General features: G+C 42.3%; 1 protein-coding gene across 1 annotated transcript; it reads left to right on the forward strand.

Annotated features, from left to right (window-relative positions):
- Window positions 1-2,577: 2,577 nt before the first annotated feature.
- galr1b (galanin receptor 1b) lies at window positions 2,578-16,579 on the forward strand. Its single transcript, XM_044203497.1, has 3 exons — window positions 2,578-3,468; window positions 6,883-6,948; window positions 13,329-16,579. Exons 1-3 carry the CDS (start codon window positions 2,746-2,748, stop codon window positions 13,641-13,643), a joined length of 1,104 nt encoding a protein of 367 aa, XP_044059432.1. The 5' UTR covers window positions 2,578-2,745; the 3' UTR covers window positions 13,644-16,579.
- Window positions 16,580-16,995: the final 416 nt, after the last annotated feature.

Consider the following 16,995-nt stretch of genomic DNA (forward strand, 5'->3'; position numbering starts at 1 on the left):
AGGCCGTCAATAATTATCATAGAGAGGCAATCCGCTCTGTGACCCATGGGAAATTGTCCTCTCGGCCTTGGCTGAGGGACTCAGTTCCCCAGTTCCTCACAGACTTCCTGTGTGCCCCCAAGCCTCAGCCCCAGGTCCTCAGTCCTCCACTAACCAGCTATCTGCCACCTCCAGTTCCTGAGTCTGCTAGCATCCAGCCTGTTAGCCTCCAGCTGTCATCCCTGCCTGCTGATTTCCAGTCTGCTACCTGCCAGCCTGATTCTCGGCCTGCTAGCATCCAACTAGCTAGCCTCCAGTCTCCAAGCCTCCAGCCTGCTTGCCATCAGCCTGCATCCCTGCCTGTAAGCCAGCCTTCACTTCGCCCTTAGCCTGAACTCCGGTCTACTATCCACCAACATGCTAGCCTCTAGCCTCCAACCCGGCCTACTAGCCTCCAGCCTGTACCTCAGCCTGCTAGCCACCAGCCAGCAATCCAGTCAATTAGGCTTGGGTCCGTGAGCATGCAACCTGTCTATCCTGAGCTGGCCCCAACTCCAAACCAGTACCTGGGTACCCACCTGACCTTTGGAGGCCCGCACAGCCATCAACCTGAACCCCGGCTTGCTAGCCATCAGTCTGCACCTCAGCCCGTTCCTGTCCTGGAGCCAACATCTGGGAAACTCTCAAGAAGGAAGCGTGGCTTCCGCCGACATTGTGCAGCTCTGCTGCCCAGCTGCTCGTCCTCACTGCTGTCCCGCTGCCCAGTGCCTCAGAGACTCAGCTGTCCAGCATTACATGGACACAGCTGCCCAGCTTCGCAGAGACGCAGCTGTCCAGTGCCATGGAGATGTCTCCAGCCTTGTCTGGTTCCCAGGCGGCAGTTTGGCCGATACCAGTACATGCACCCTCCTGCTCCAGTTGGGCTGCAATCTCCTCCTGCGCCGGTTTGGTCGCCACATCCATTTCCTGTCCCGGTTGGGCCACCACAACTATGTTATACCTCTGATGGATTGCAGCAGCCACATCCTGCTTCTGCTCCCGCAACCTCCTGAATCTGCTCCGGTTGGGCTGCAACCTCCTGAACTTCCTGACCTGCAGCTGTCTCCTGTTCCCGTTGAGCTGCGGCTGTCTCCTGAGCTGCAGCAGCCTTCTGAGCCGAATGAGCTGCAGCAGCCTCCTGATCCCCCTGAGCTGCAGCAGCCTCCTGATCCCCCTGAGCTGCAGCAGTCTCCTGAACCTCCAGAGCTGCAGCAATCGCCTGTTTCTACTGAGCTGCAGTAGTCGCACCTGTCCCGCCCTCAGGCCGTCCTCCGGAGTTCCTCTGCTCAGACATTGCCCTGCCTCCAGGCCACCCGCCTGAGGTCTTCCGCTTCCGTTTGTGTTCAGCTATTTCCTGTTTTATTTCGTAGTTTCTTAATAAATCCATTGAATTGCACCTGCCCTGCCTCTATGCCTGTGTTTGGGTCCAACTCCTGTATTCCGTGTACCTGCTTGACTACAACAATACGAAGATATAATAACAATAATAGTTGCTCTTACTCGTCCTTGTCCTCTTCCTCTCTCTCCAACATTGGCCTCCATTGTTGTCCAAACCAAGACGTCTAACCTGAGGCCTATTTATAGTGCTCATGCTCTGATTTCTAAGTGAACAAATTAGCCATAAGTGTTTTCACCTGTGAGAACTGGGATTGTTAAATGTGTGTGGCATTTGAATGGCAGTGTCTTCCAAAAGAAACACAGGGATTTAAGTTTTGAATGATGTGTCTCATGTAGAGAACTGTGTTTAGCAAAAAGGGTGTTTTAGAATTTCTAAATGAATGTAAATCAGAGAATGTGCTTATGGTTTAGCATACACGGTCAATAGATAGGCTACATGAGTTAGTGGTTTCAGTAATTGTGCCACAGGTACTAGTTTTAGTGTCTTAGCAATCGTAAAAAACTGTAATAGTGTTAATCGTAGTTCCTGGTACATGAGACTTCGCTCTCAGACACAGCTGCAGGAAGGAGAGGAGCTGTGCTGCTGCACAGTGCTAAAAGCTCCACATCAGCACTTTGACCTGGTTTTGTCAACTACATGAGATATAAATAAAGTTTTCTTACTGTAGATAAAACACGATCAGTGTGTTCACCAATCAATAGACTCCAGTGTTGACATAAAATCAAGGTTTAAAATTAAATCTTGTCAAAGTGTGTTTAATAAGGGTGAGGGTCTCAGATCTGAGCAAAGAGAAGAGGTTTGCTTTTTACTGAGAGTAAGATTCCCTCCATCCCAAAGATGTTAATAAATCTCTAACACAGTGTCTAAAAGGGGGAGTCTCACATGATTTACAATTAAAACAAATAATTTTAAAAAGCTGCAGCTTCCTGCTGAGATCCAGACAGTTTACAGATAGACTCCAAAAAAGGAACATATGGAGACGACCGGATGTTAACGTCTGATATCTGAGAAAAACATCCACAGATGTTTCCCGCAGCTAAAATACAATAATAATTTGAATTGTTTTGATGTTGTTTCATTTAATTCTGAGTGTAAAAGTCTGACTTAAACTACTGACAGTGGTTTTACTTTGAAATCCCCTGACAGGAAACAGTACACCATTTTTCCGTTAACTTGTCGTGTCTCCAGCAGTCTGTAGAGTCCGGACTCCGTTGCTGGACGTGTTTGATTCGGATCATGGACCTGGTTTTTCAGTCAGTCTGTCGCGGTCTTCTTCTGCACCTCCACCATCTGCTCTAACCCTCCAGCTCCCCCCGCCGAGCTCCAACATGCTTCTGCCGGGAAACGACACCTGCGGCTGGGCTGAACTCCCAGTGTCCAACTGGTCTGAGGCGGCGGGTGCCGGCGCGGCTGAGGGCGGCGGGTCCGGGTCGGAGGCGGTGATCGTGCCGGTGGTTTTCGGGCTGATCTTCGTGGTGGGGGTGGTGGGGAACTCTCTGGTGATGGTGGTGATCGGGAAGGTGTGGTACAGCGGCGGAGGGGGAGTTGGTGAAGGCGGTGGGGGAAGAGGTGCGAGGCGCGCCGGCAGCCCGACCAACATCTTCATCATGAACCTGAGCGTGGCGGACCTCAGTTTCCTCGTCTTCTGCGTCCCCTTCCACGCCACTATCTACTCTCTGCCGGAGTGGGTGTTCGGGGCCTTCCTCTGTAAGTTCGGACACTACTTTTCCAACGTCAGCATGCTGGTGAGCATCTTCACGCTGGTGGCCATGTCCGTGGACCGCTACATCGCCGTGGTGCTCTCCTGGAAGTCTCCGTGCGTCCGGAGCCGCAGGAACGCGCTGGCCGGGGTGTGCGTCATCTGGACGCTGTCTCTGGTGTGCTCGGTGCCGGTGGCCCAGCACCATGTCCTCACCAACCACCACACCGCCCTCAACAGCACCTTCTGCTGGGAGAAGTGGTCCGGAGTCTCCAAACACACCTACAAGGTGACCATCCTGCTGATCGGATACCTGCTGCCGCTGCTGCTCATCAGCTGCTGCTACGCCAAGGTCAGTTCAAAAAAGTGCTCATTTAACAGGATCGTTTTTGACTCCCAGCTGCTGTAAAACACAGATTAATAACAGAGCACAGGGACCAAAGGGCGCACACAAAGTCCTGATGGTCATAAAAAACTGTGCGTAAAAACCTACGGCAAGCGCGCGGAGACCAACCCTGAGAATACCGGTGTGAGGTTTCAAAATAAAACACTTACAAAGTAACTCAAGGGTTTAGATTAAAGTGAGTTAATGTGTTTTTTCTCACTTTCAGGGCTCCGTGATATATTAATAATTATTAATATTCATCATACAAAATGCTGGTCTGAATTTTCCAGATAGAACATGAACACGTGAGTCAAAGAGGTGCAGAGTGAAAGCTGAGATTAAACAGTGAGATCAAAGAGGTTCTCCATGTAGAGGTGGCTGATATAACAGTGTCTGATCATCTTGTATTACAGTGAAATTTATAGTCTGATGTGTTTCAGAGTAAAAACAGTGAAAGCTTCTGTTCACACAAACTGACAACAAATGATCATCAACATATAAACATGTTTTGATACAGAAATATTTCATGACAAATATTTTGATATTTGATTTCCTCAGTGCTGCTCAGCTCTGTCTCCATGGCAACAATTACATAATGAAGTCTTCATGATTTCTTCTTGTCTTCTAATGAAGGAAAAAGTCTAAAGATAATTGAAAAGACAAACAGAAGCAACTTCATCAGCACACGTTGACGTGTTTTAATATTTCTGGCGTGTTGTATGGAGTACCAAAGATAACTTGTTAGTTAATAAATTAGTAATCAATAAGTAAAACTGTCGACTACGGCTACAACTAGTTAGTGTGTCCACAGGATCCATCATTTCCACGCCTTCCATTCATTGTCTGTGCAGAAAGCCCTGCAATGCATTCTGGTAGTGTAGCGTTGCGTTTGCATAAAGTTGAATCTAGGCGACTTTATGCAAATCAGGGGCGTCCAGCGTGACTCGCCGCCTCTGGAAAGCTCCCAAAAAACTTTTAAACTAACCTGTGTCGATCTAAACTGAAGACAGAGTCAGCTGCATGGCTTATTTCTCGCCTAAATGTTTTCAGAAACACGTTTGGTGAACAAGCCGCCATGTTGGTCTGGTTTGAAACTCGGGAGCAGACAGCCCACGAGTGTAAGCGTTCGTCCAATCAGGTGCAGCCAGGAGGTGTTTCCTGTTGTGTTTCAGGGAAGGAGAGCGCCTGTCAATCAGCTATCGTGACATCTAGTCCTATCAGTCCTATCAAGCATCCAAAGCTGGGAAGCGGCGCGTCCAAAAACGCCCCCGGTGGACACGTAGCATGAGATGATGGCGCTGCTCTGCAGCCAACACGCACGAGAGCTGTTTGTTTGGTCGTCAACTGTTTTTAGGCGTTTATGAACATTTGAGGGGTTTTACATTTCTCAAATCAAATATCTGGGACATTCATGTATTTTATGAAAATGCCTGGGTTCTGTCACAGCTACATTTGTGGACACTGAAATTCTGCAGTGTGGTGGAAATATTTTAGAAGTGTTTCACTGTTTCATAACAAAGAGTCACACCATGCAGCCTTAAAGAATTTGCACATGAAAGCCAAATGAGGTTGTGAGTGCAAACTAACTATAAACACATCCACTAAAGCCAATTATTTATTTCCTTAAAAAAGCTTGAATTTAACTTACGTAATGCAAATTCATCTCATATCAAACGAGTTCTTACTTTTTAGATGGAAAACGGAAAATGTTCCATGGTGAACTCACATTATATTTAGTGTACTTAAGTCCACAGATGCATACATGTTGCAAGAGCATGCTCATTAGAGTGACTATTACAAACTACATAGCTATGTGGATTAAATCAAATTAAGTACAATTTGGTAATTGACAGTGACTTAAAAAATATATTTAAATACGAGTAAAACCGAAAAGCTTAGGTGAAGCAAAGTGGTTTAAGGTGATGAAAGACTTAACAAATGATCACAGATCACAGTGTAAAACAAAAAGGCCAAATCAAAACATATTTTATTTGATGATATTATTTGATCCACTATAAATAAGTTAATGGTGAATTAAGTCCTGACAGGCACAAACTGGAGGGAGAGGTCACTTTAGGACGTAGGCTTGCAATAGTTGAATGCTCTTGGAGCTCCACCATGGATGTATAATAAGACATTAAAATTCAGCTCCAATATAAGTAATAACGCAGGAAATCGTGCATAACTATAGCACTGTACAGCTTTTATAAAAAGAAGACATGCCATGTGAATATGCTTTTCAATATAGCTAAGAAATTATTTGTATCCCTAGTAATAACTTTATCTGCCAAGCTGTGGTTATATGTTGCATACAGGATCCATTTCTTAATAAAATGCCCAAAAGACAGTTCAAACTAAAGTTTCTTGCCCGGTTACGATTAATTGCGGAGAATCCAATGTGATTTTAGGCTGTAAAAATAAATCCGGCTGAATGATGACTCGTTAACCCTGTGACATCACTAATAAATTAACGCTCGACACAAATTAATTACATCAGCAATTTTAGCGTTTCATACTGTTTTACTTTGTGAACATTATCTACATTGTTGCTGTTGCCATTTGTATAAATACATCCATGGTTTCAGGCAAGTCCACTAGTGTAGCATTCATGAACGCGCAGTCGCCAGATCCAGAACGCAGTTCGCTTGTTCACACAGCCCGGCTGAGCCAGAGGCATGATGGGATTAATAATACTGCGCATATTCAGTCGGCTGAATCCCCCCGGCGGTAACCCGGAAGCTAGAAACGTTTTTTTTGCGTATGTGCCATGGATGTAGAAACAGAAGTGGATACAGCATCGGAGGCCGGGCCCCGTTCATTCCTATGGAAGTTGCTCAGTGGCACATGAAGCCAAAAACTTGTAAAGAAATTACCCAGATGAACACATACGCTCCCCAGAGAGCGAGCGCAGTAGAGACTCCGCCGGCTGTGCTGGCTAACTTCCTGTTTAGCCCTTTGCTAACTTGAATGGGGATAAAATGATTTAATCGTGCGGCTCTTCTAGACTTTCCAAATGTTATCAGACTGAATAGATCAAATTCTGACAGTCAAACAAGTCATTTTGTGGGGATTGTGACACTCAAAAAAATTGATCCACCTTTTTACAGCTGCTTCCTTCACAATGTAAGAGTCACACTATGGGAAAAAGTATTTTGGGGCCAGTGTACATCACGTGACGGACCCAGAAGTTGTAATTTCACGGTTTGGCCGCTATGTCAAATTAGCTAAAACTTCAACTGAAGGCCATCTTTGGGTCCGGTAATACCTTATTATACATCCATGATCTAACTGTGTGCGATGTACTTCCTGTTTACTGACCAAACAGGCTCTTTGTCTTAAAACAGGATTAAAACAGGTTTGTTTATTTGTTTTTTCTTCAAGGTTTTATTTCATCTTCATAAAAAGATGAAGAACATGTCCAAGAAGTCTGAGCGCTCCAAAAGAAAGGTACAGTCCTCCTCTTCTTCTCCCCCTCTCCCTCTTCCTCCTCCTCTTCTTCTTCTTCCTCCTCCTCCTAAGTAAGCAAATTTTATTTGTATAGCACTTTTCACAGACACAAGTAACAAAGTGCTTTACAAAAACATTATACAACATACAAGAAAGAAATCAAAGAAGATGACGTGACTACCAGAGCCATGTGTTGAAAAGTGCAAAACTAAAACACAATACATAATCAACAATACACAGTAAATACATGAGATGCAGACCTGGTGCAAACAGGTTACCCAGACTCATGTCTAGGTAGCTGCCTTTTACAAGAGTCCACAGATTAGTAGACCGTAACAGTGCAATCACCACGGAACTTAAGGCGAGTGCGTGGGACAGCCAGTTTTGCTTAGTAGACCTAAGAGAGCGAGCTGATGAGTAAGGACGTAGTAGTTCAGCCACATATATCAGCCTCCTATATGCAACAGGGTGCCAGTGAAGAGATGTGAGTATAGAGGTAATGTGAGACCGTCTGTTCGACCTCGTCAGTAATCTTGTGGCAGCATTTTGTGTGGCCTGCAGGCGATCGAGGGCAGAGATACTAAGTGAGGAGAAAAGTGCGTTACAGTAGTAGATGCGAGATGAGATAAACGCGTGAACAAGCATCTCTAATACAGCAGTTGAAACTACAGATCTCAGTTTATTAATATTTCTGAAATGGAAAAAACAAGATCTAGTCAGCTGTTTAACATGGGGGTCGAACGATGAGGATTGATCATTGCAGGTTGGAGTGGGCGGCAGAGGAAAGAGGCCCAATACTCTGCATGATCATGGGGGCAACTTTTTCTGGAGCAACAACCAGAACCTCCGTCTTATCAGCATTGAGACAGTCTGGGCAGTTTTCAGCACCCGCTCCAGTGCCCAGCGCTCTGCAGCAGAGCAGTTCCCAACCAGACTGTGACACAGCTGGTTAGGATACTCTCTACTGTGCAGTGATAGAAGTTCACCAGGATAGCTGAGGACAGTTGGTTCTTCTTCAGTGTCCCCAGGAAGAAGAGGTGCTGGTGAGCCTTCTTGACCAGGCAGGAGGTGTTGGTGGTCCAGGACAGGTTCTCTGAAATATGGGTTCCCAGGAACTTGAACCTGGAGACACTCTCAACAGCCATCCCGTTAATGTGGATGGGGTCATGTGCGCCTCCTCTCTCCGTTCTGAAGTCCACGATGAGCTCCTTTGTCTTGGAGGTGTTAAGGAGCAAGTTATTATCTTAGTACCATGTGGCCAGGTGCTGGACCTCCTCCCTGTAGGCACTCTCATCGTTGTTGCTGATGAGACCAATCACCGTAGTATCGTCTGCAAACTCGATGATGCCGTTAGATCCATGCACAGGCTTGTGTGAGTGGTGCCAGAGACATGTTGCCTGAAACGAAAAGACTCACTAATATTAAGAACTTCAGTGCGGATTAAAACACTTTGTCCATCTTAATAACAGAAGTCAGTTAGGGTTATTCCTCCTCCTCCTCCTCCTCCTCCTCCTCAGGAGGTCGGTCAGTTAAAGGGATAGGGTTATTCCTCCTCCTCCTCCTCCTCCTCCTCAGGAGGTCGGTCAGTTAAAGGGATAGGGTTATTCTTCCTTCTCTTCCTTCCTAAAGACCTAATTGTCTTTATGTGGCTGTCAAAATTTATTCCATAACTACGCAAAGATTTCTGAATTGATTTGTAGATTTTATTGTCATGGATTCAAGGTGAGCACTGACTTTTCATCTCGCTTGTTTGGGGCCAAAAATAATAATTTCAGTTTTTTCTGTGTAGTACAGTTGTAGAAAGTTTTGGCACATCCCCTCATTGATATGTTCAGTACACTTACTCAGCAAGTGTCACTGCTCAGATGAATGTCGTTTAAAACTTTAACAAGTGCAGTCTCAAGTGCTGTGATGTTGTCAAAATCCTGAAATCGACTGAAAAGCATGAAATAAATTGTTTTGCACCAGGAAAGCGTTAAGTTGCTGAAAAACAACCTTTTCAATGATCTTTCCTAAAAAAGGTAGGTTTGAAATGGGCCTGTAGTTATTTATTACTGAGGCATCCAGATTAGACTTTTTTAAAAGGCGACGTCTTGTCATTAGATTAGCAGCCGCAGTTTGAATGGCTACGCTAGCTAATGCTAACTCTTGTTAGTACCGTAAAAGCCAGGTAGTGTGTGGCTACACATTTTGTCAAATAATGCAGGTCTCAATTAGACACCGGGTCTGGTTTTTATAGAAGTCCTTTGGATGTATAAAACCTCTTAAAGCTCACCGGGTCGCTCGCTTGAGCTAGTTCAATCTCGCATACAAATATAAATGTTTAAACTTTTGTCAATATGGACATGCTAACGTGACACATTGTTAGATCAGTTAGATTCTCCTCAATTGAATCGTTCATTCATTCTTCATCACAGTTCATTTTACAGAAACCATGAGCACCAAAGTACAATTAATTCAGATTTACCGGCATGGTAAACAAGAGAGACGGAAAAAAGTGGTGACTCCCTAACGTTACCTTTTACCTCAAAAAGTCTGATTATGTGTTCATTCCTCAATTATTTATATTCCTTTAGTCCGTAAGGTTCAACCAAACTTTTTTTCATAAAAAATAATCCAAGTTGTGGATGTTGTCATGTGAAGTCCGTTGTTCACTTGTCTGCTAACTTTGTTCTTTAAAGTAAGACTGCACTTTAACTGACAAACAATATTTTCTCTTCTTTCTGGTCCGTGTTGTTGGGAATGCTTGTTTTTGTTACTTTGCTGACTACAAAATCATGTGTCCGCACCTTTCTCTAAGTGCAAATAAAGGTTGAAATAACTACGGTAACCTTTGGCTTTCATCCTTTCTAATAAAGGCTACTTTGATACTGGGCACTCTCTCTCTCTCTCTCATGTTATATGAGGCCATTTCTTCATGTCATCCTCCCACTCATTAATAGTTGTTAATAGTGATTTTTTTCGTTTGATTTTTTAAAATAGATTTTTGGAAGTGCTCCCACAACATCGTTAAATAAGCTAGTTAAGCCAAGGTTAATTGGCTAAGGGAAACAATCAAACAGAAGTGCGGCACAAAAACTGTAAGATCGACCAACGGTTTAGTTCTGCATTCGAAAATAAGGTGAATATATTGATCTGATAATGACAGCAGAGAAAACCGTTTAAGCTGATCTCCTCCGGTGTGAACAGTTTGTCTCTAACAGGTGAAGCAGATGAGTCTCACATCCTTTAAGTCAGTAAAAGTACTAATTCCACACCATAACAACACTCCATTGCAAGTAAAAGTACTGCTTTCAAACTTTAACTTCAGTAGATAGAGAGATATGTCAGTAAAATGTACTTAAAATATTAAAAGTAAAAGTACTCATTCTGCAGAATGGACCAGAACGACTGAGAGTTTTGAAGTCAACATGAAAAGTTCTTTCAAGTAGGAAACCAGGCTGTTAGCTCAGACTGCAGAATTAGTTGTTTGCATTTAGCAATGTGCTTAGAGTTCTGGATTGTAATGAGGTGGTGGATGATTTTACACTGAGCAGTCAGAAAACATGCTAACAGATTAGCTCGCTAGCTCAGCTACCCCCATCAGTCATGTGACCACCTCCCAGGTGTGAACCAGTAGGTGAACTCTTTCCAACATCACAGGATTAAGATGGGCCACAAGGAAAGAGTTGGAGTTGAAGGCCACCCTGGTTGACAGCCGACAGTGTGCAGACATCCTGTAACAGCAGATCAGAGATCAGTTAGCAGCAGACAGTTTACAGCAGCTCCTCGGGTCAGAGGAGCTGGAACAAAGGGCTGCTGGGTAAATATTTAGACAGCAGGACTAAGAATAGAGGAGATTCCCTCAGAGTCTGACGGTAGGAAACAAAGAGAGATTAAAGTCCATTCACAGCAACTTTTTATTACTTTATATATTAATACTTTAATACATTTATAACACTGATGTTTTTTTTCAGCAACTCTGTCTTTCATTTATATTCTACTCATCTGCTACAGCAGATATGTTCATAGAAACCCATGTTGTTTTTAATCAACATAATGAGGAAATGTTTTTAATAACCATACCTGCAAAGTTATTAGTTTTCCTCCTGACAGTAAATCCTGATGAAGGTTTTTATGGTTGTGTTTAGACAGAGTTCTTTAATAAGCAGCCAAATAACACAAAAATAAATGAAGAAGATGAGACCAAAGTACCACATAAAGCCAAATCATATTAAATAACTGTTAAAGCTGACAACAGGATGTGAATTTATCATGAGACTTTATAATAAGTGACAAGTGACTCAACACCCATCAGTGTTTTTTAACTCAATCTTTATTTGTTGGTCACAGCCTTTTATTTGAAACAGCCAGGATTTGAACACTTGCTTATAACGATACTTAAAACAGCTATAATGGATATTTTTTTCACAACCTGCTTAGCAGCAAACAGCAGACGGACACCGTTAGAGACTAGCTGGTGATTATTACGTCTATTTCTATTCTATTAGTACTTCTTCTACTGTGTGATGTGATAGTGAGCAGCTGTAACAAAGAGTTTCCCCTCGGGGATCAATAAAGTATTTCTGATTCTGAACATAGTGGAGCATGTAGCAGCTAAAGAGCCAGTTATTTCCCTCAGGAGTCGGAGGAGACCAAAAACAGAGCTAACAGAGAGAGAATATTGGACTCACATTCATCAGCTGACACAAACACATCTTCAAAACATATCAACTTAAAAGGTAATGATATGTTAATGTTGTGTTCACTACTTGTTTCAGCTGAAAACAAGAAGACAGAAACACCCCAAAAAATTTAATTAATATTCTTAATATTCTTGGTGAAAAGAAACAGTTTACAATGGCTTCACCATAACAACATAATCAGGTATGACAGCTTGTTTTCCTCATAAAGGAACAGAGCCCCGTCTGCCAACAGCATCTTAAAACTAATATGATGATAAAATCCATCTTATGAACCTTGTTAACCTTGTTAACCTTCAGACATGTATTTTAAAAGCATCGTTACTAAGATGCTCTGATAATGACTGTAGATAAACGAGTGACTCCTGAGGGAGGGAAAAAGCTGCAGAACCTGTTTCACTGAAGGTTTTATTGTTTCTGTTCAGGATCAGAGACTGAAGATGATCCTGAGTACTGTCCTTCACCTTGCAGGAACATTTTATTTTTGTACTTAAACATCAGTTATGACAATTTGAAGTGTTTTCAGTGAACGCAGCTCAAGGCTTTCTGCTCTCTGTTTGTATATCTGAAGTGGACAGACTCGTCCACATGCTGGCCTCTTCTCTCTGTTTGGTTTATGAGTCATTTCTCATCATCCATCAGCCCACAGATCCACCTGCAGTTAAAACCTGTTCACTCGCGATTCTGAAACATTTCTGAATCCATCTGTCTGTTACAGGGATGGAATTTGTATCTCTGTACTTGTCTTGTTAGATCGTAGTGCGGCATTCGACAACATTGACCATCACATCCTATTACAGAGACTGAAATATTTAATTGGCATTAAAGGAATCGCACTAAATCCTATCTGTCAAGGTAATTTGACTTGGTCCCAAACACCTCAGACACATTATCTAAAGATATAGTTACTCTAGATGGCATTGCCCTGGCCTTCAGCACCACCGTAAGGAACCTCGGAGTTATCTTTGATCAGGATTTATCCTTTAACTCCCACATGAAACAAACTTCAAGGACTGCCTTCTTTCACCTACGTAACATTGCAAAAATCAGGCACATCCTGTCTCAAGATGATGCTGAAAAATTAGTCCATGCATTTGTTACTTCCAGGCTGGACTACTGCAATTCCTTATTATCAGGCTGCCTGAATAAGTCCCTTAAGACTCTCCAGTTGATCCAGAATGCTGCAGCACGTGTACTGACAAGAACTAGGAAAAGAGATCATATTTCTCCAATATTAGCTTCTCTGCACTGGCTCCCTGTAAAATCCAGAATACAATTTAAAATCCTTCTCCTCACCTACAAAGCTCTTAATGTTCTGGCACCATCGTATCTTAAAGAGCTCATAATAACTTATGTATTACCTTTGTTTGCAGAAGTTATTTTATCATTGTGCGGTGTAGCTGATGGGAACAAGAACAGTTCAGAAAAAAGAAAACAGAGCTTTGAGTTCTTTGAATTGACAAGAGTTAATTCTGAAGTTCTGTTGACTGAAAATGAAGATGACAAATAATCGTGAAAGTATAAAATGAATGTAGGGAAATTCTTATGGAATGTTTGGAGAGTATTTATGAAGTATTTTTGGAGTATTCGGGTGGTACTTGGGGAGTGATTTATATTGATCTAAAACACCGCTCTGGTCCTTGAGCACACCCTGTAGATTCAGATTCAGACTGAAGTTTCCTCTTTGTTGTCCTGCAGACGGCTCAGATGGTCCTCATGGTTGTCACCGCCTTCACCATCTGCTGGATGCCGCACCACATCATCGCCATGTGGGTGGAGTTTGGTACCTTTCCCCTGAATGACGCCTCCTTCGCCTTTCGCATCGTCTCCCATTGCCTGTCCTACGGAAACTCCTGCGTCAACCCCGTCCTCTACGCCTTCCTGTCCGAGAACTTCTGCAAGGCCTGCCGCAAGGTCTTCACTTGCCGCTTCCTGTACCCGCCGCCAGAGGCCAAGGTGGTTCGTTTCCGCATGGAGAACTTCTCCACCACACACTCCACCACCAACATATGAAGGAGAGGGGGGCCTGATGGGTTAAATAACAACAACACAGCGATATCCTCCAGTGGAAACAAGAGGGAGCACTGTGTCTGAACAGATTAGAGGCTGATGGAGGAGTTTTTACAGCAGGATGTGGGTCACATGACAACAGGACAGCATATGGTGGCCTGCTGACTGTATCTGCGGACATCGTGCACTGGTCTAGTTGTAGAAGAACAGAAAACTTTTTCACATTTTTCATTAATTTAAGTGTGTTGTTTATTTTCTGTAAATTGATGGTCTAAAAATTGTTTCAAAGCCGTCCTGATAGACCAACCAAAAGGGTCTATAAAGGGTTACACATCAGTTTGAGTACATTTACACATTTAATAACAAGCATACAGAGGACCAAACCTGAATGATAACAAATAAATAAATCAATGACCAAATTAAATTATGTATATAATATATAGTAAATGGTTGTTGGTATGAAAAAGTATAATACACACAGTTTATTTAAATAAACATATTAATAATTTTGTCACCTCAGGATTTATTTTATATGGAAGTGAAAGTGGCTTCATTTATTTTATTATACATCGTTTTAATTAATTTATATTTAATACTGAAGATTTCTCAGATTATTTAATGATGTTATTCAGTCGTTCTTTGACTATTTCAGGGATGAAAACACTTACAGATTAACAGGAACACTGATAAACTGATCAATAACTTTTCTAACTTTCTAATCCCTTTTCTTTAAAAAACAAAATCCATAAAAAAATAATGGGAACACTCAGTCTGTTGGTTTGCTTCAGACAGTTTGATTTGTTTCTATGATGTTCTATGATGATATTTCTCCCGCAGCATAAACAAATATATAATCGATAAAATGTTTCATTTCAATCGATATCCATAATTATCGCTAATTTTTAATTACATCTCAGCAGCCAGCAAGGTGCAATGTGTAAGAATTTAAGAGATTTAAAACATTCAAAAATTTACTAAAATGATCAACAGAATGTGAAGTAGGGCTGGGTATCGTTTAAAAAATTACAATACCAGTACTAATGCCAGTACCCTTAAAGTGATACCGATACCAATAGAGACTTCATTCAATACCCATCATGTTAATGAAAGCATTCAGTTGCGTAAAATGCCATGACTCCTCCCCATCCAAATGATTTTTACAGAAATGCATTTTGAAAGTGTTAGTTTGTGCGCAGGAGATAAGTGTAGAGAGTCAGCACAACAGACCATCATGTGTATCATAGTGTTGAGTAGTTAGAACAGCTTGAGTCAAGCATAGAGGTTGTATTAGGCTATGTGTTGCTCTGGTTGTGTGTTTTTTTACAAACCAACCGCAAAAACACAAAGCCAACGGTGCTGCTGATATAGTGGATTGTGAGCTGAAGTTTCCCCAGTAAACACACCGATCTCTTCGGCTGTCGCAGTCCCTCCTGCCCGGCCTGCCTGCTGCTCCTCTCATGGTCACTTCTCCGGAGCCGCTTCACTGCCAGAGTGTTTCTGGGTGTTAGTGGGCCAAACACACGTCGCATTAAATCGAAGAACACATTTGGCTGAGAGCAAAACCGTATAAATAGTCATTTTTTTCTAGATCTGGGTTTCAAAAATGATCGAATGCAGGTATCGTTTGACTGGAGACGTTTCGATACTACTTGGGTTATTTCAGTCGATACCTTAAAGGTATCGAGTACCGATACCCAGCTCTAATGTGAAGAAATAACAGTTTTGATGTTATGTCAAAGATGTCTATGTATTGTGTTGCAGAGACATCTACTGAAGTTACCGAACTAAGACCAGCTTAATTGCCTTGTTAACTCATCATAAAACACACTTCGTTCAAACTCGACAGAAACAAAATATAACTCACCAAAACCGTCTTTGTTAATCTACAAACTGTTCAATAATCACCAACTCTTATTTGGTCGAAATAAATCCTTAATCCACGTGTTAGATGTGAAAAATATTCTGGCTCTACATACTGTCTCTGCCTCTCTGATGCCCGACCTCCCTCTCGCTCCGCTCTCGCTTGATCCCTCTCCTGTCCCCGCCGTCCCCATAATTCTGGTTGGAGCCACTGTAAATCACCTCTGTACTGTATTCGCTGTCGTCAAACTGGTCGGTCCCAGTCTGGCCGTGTTCACTGGGAGGCTGCTGAGCCTGGTACCTTTGCCTGCTCGCCCACCAGCATTTCCTGTCTGTCCCCCCGGCCCTGGGCCAGAAAACTTTCTCTTCCTGGCAGTCCAAAACTCCTGTGCTTGGACCATTAAATTAGCTGCATAGCTAATTTGCTGTTTTTTGCGTGTCACTCACTTCTAGCAGCTCTATAAACAAGGGGTATGATAGGCTGTTTATGTGCCAGGGAGTATTCATTATGTGCTTTCATGGCAGTTTGCATTTAATGTACTTAAGTGAAACTATAGAACAATTTTCTTATTTCTATTGATGAAATGTCTATCGCCGGTACATATCGCTATCCTTTTATTGCCCTGGCCTAGTTCAGATTATATACAGTTTTTATCAATAATTCTGTAACTTGTTTTAAGGAAATTTCTTTAGTTCTTTTAGTTTAGTAGTCACTCAGTGATGTGTTTGGACCTCTGAAAACTACATGATGTCTTTGAATATTTATCTGTTGAATACATTGATTGTTTAATTCAGTAGTTATCTATAACTGTGTCGCAGTGAATGAAAAAACTCAAACTTCTCAGTTCTGATGAATGAATTGTCTGTTCACTCAGGTTGTCCACAATCAAGACTCAGTATTTTGTTCATGTTAGAGATTAAATAAACTTTATGAGAACACAAAACATTTTCATTTATTTTCAAACCATAAACTGACAGAAATGAGCACTCTAAACATGTATTTATACATTAATTAATCCACATTATCAACTGATCTATTTAGACTGTGATCTACATTTGAATCTGTGTATGATATTTTTGTGTGTTTGTGCTTACAAATGTGAAGTCTTCTTTTTGAATAATGTTTGACTCTCCTGTGTTTCCTTGTGATCAACAGTATTTTATTATCTTTATGTAAACATAGTAAAAGGGAGACATGCATACAGAAACCAAAATAATACCTCCATTCACTCCGTGATTGCTCAAGTCTATCGTAGAAAAGGTTTCAGTCGTAGTCATCTGGACACTGTTTTCAGAATCAAGACGTTTCGGCTCCTCAGAGTAGCTTAAATTTCTAGTTCCCGTCCCATTTTTTCACAATTGAGAATGACTTCCGGATGGGAGCCGAAACGTCTTGATTCTGAAAACAGTGTCCAGATGACTACGACTGAAACCTTTTCTACGATAGAACACTCCTGGACGAATGAGGGACCACACCGTCTTATTGCTCAAGTCT

The sequence above is a fragment of the Siniperca chuatsi genome, linkage group LG1 (genome assembly GCF_020085105.1).
Source record: "Siniperca chuatsi isolate FFG_IHB_CAS linkage group LG1, ASM2008510v1, whole genome shotgun sequence".
Taxonomy (NCBI): domain Eukaryota; kingdom Metazoa; phylum Chordata; class Actinopteri; order Centrarchiformes; family Sinipercidae; genus Siniperca; species Siniperca chuatsi.

Bases quoted from the DNA above. Each gene is read 5' to 3' on its own strand.
- galr1b (XM_044203497.1), top strand. From the start codon at position 2,746: ATGCTTCTGCCGGGAAACGACACCTGCGGCTGGGCTGAACTCCCAGTG. The intron at 3,469-6,882 runs GTCAGTTCAAAA...TTTTTCTTCAAG, and splicing joins TCAGCTGCTGCTACGCCAAG to GTTTTATTTCATCTTCATAA. The intron at 6,949-13,328 runs GTACAGTCCTCC...GTTGTCCTGCAG, and splicing joins CTGAGCGCTCCAAAAGAAAG to ACGGCTCAGATGGTCCTCAT.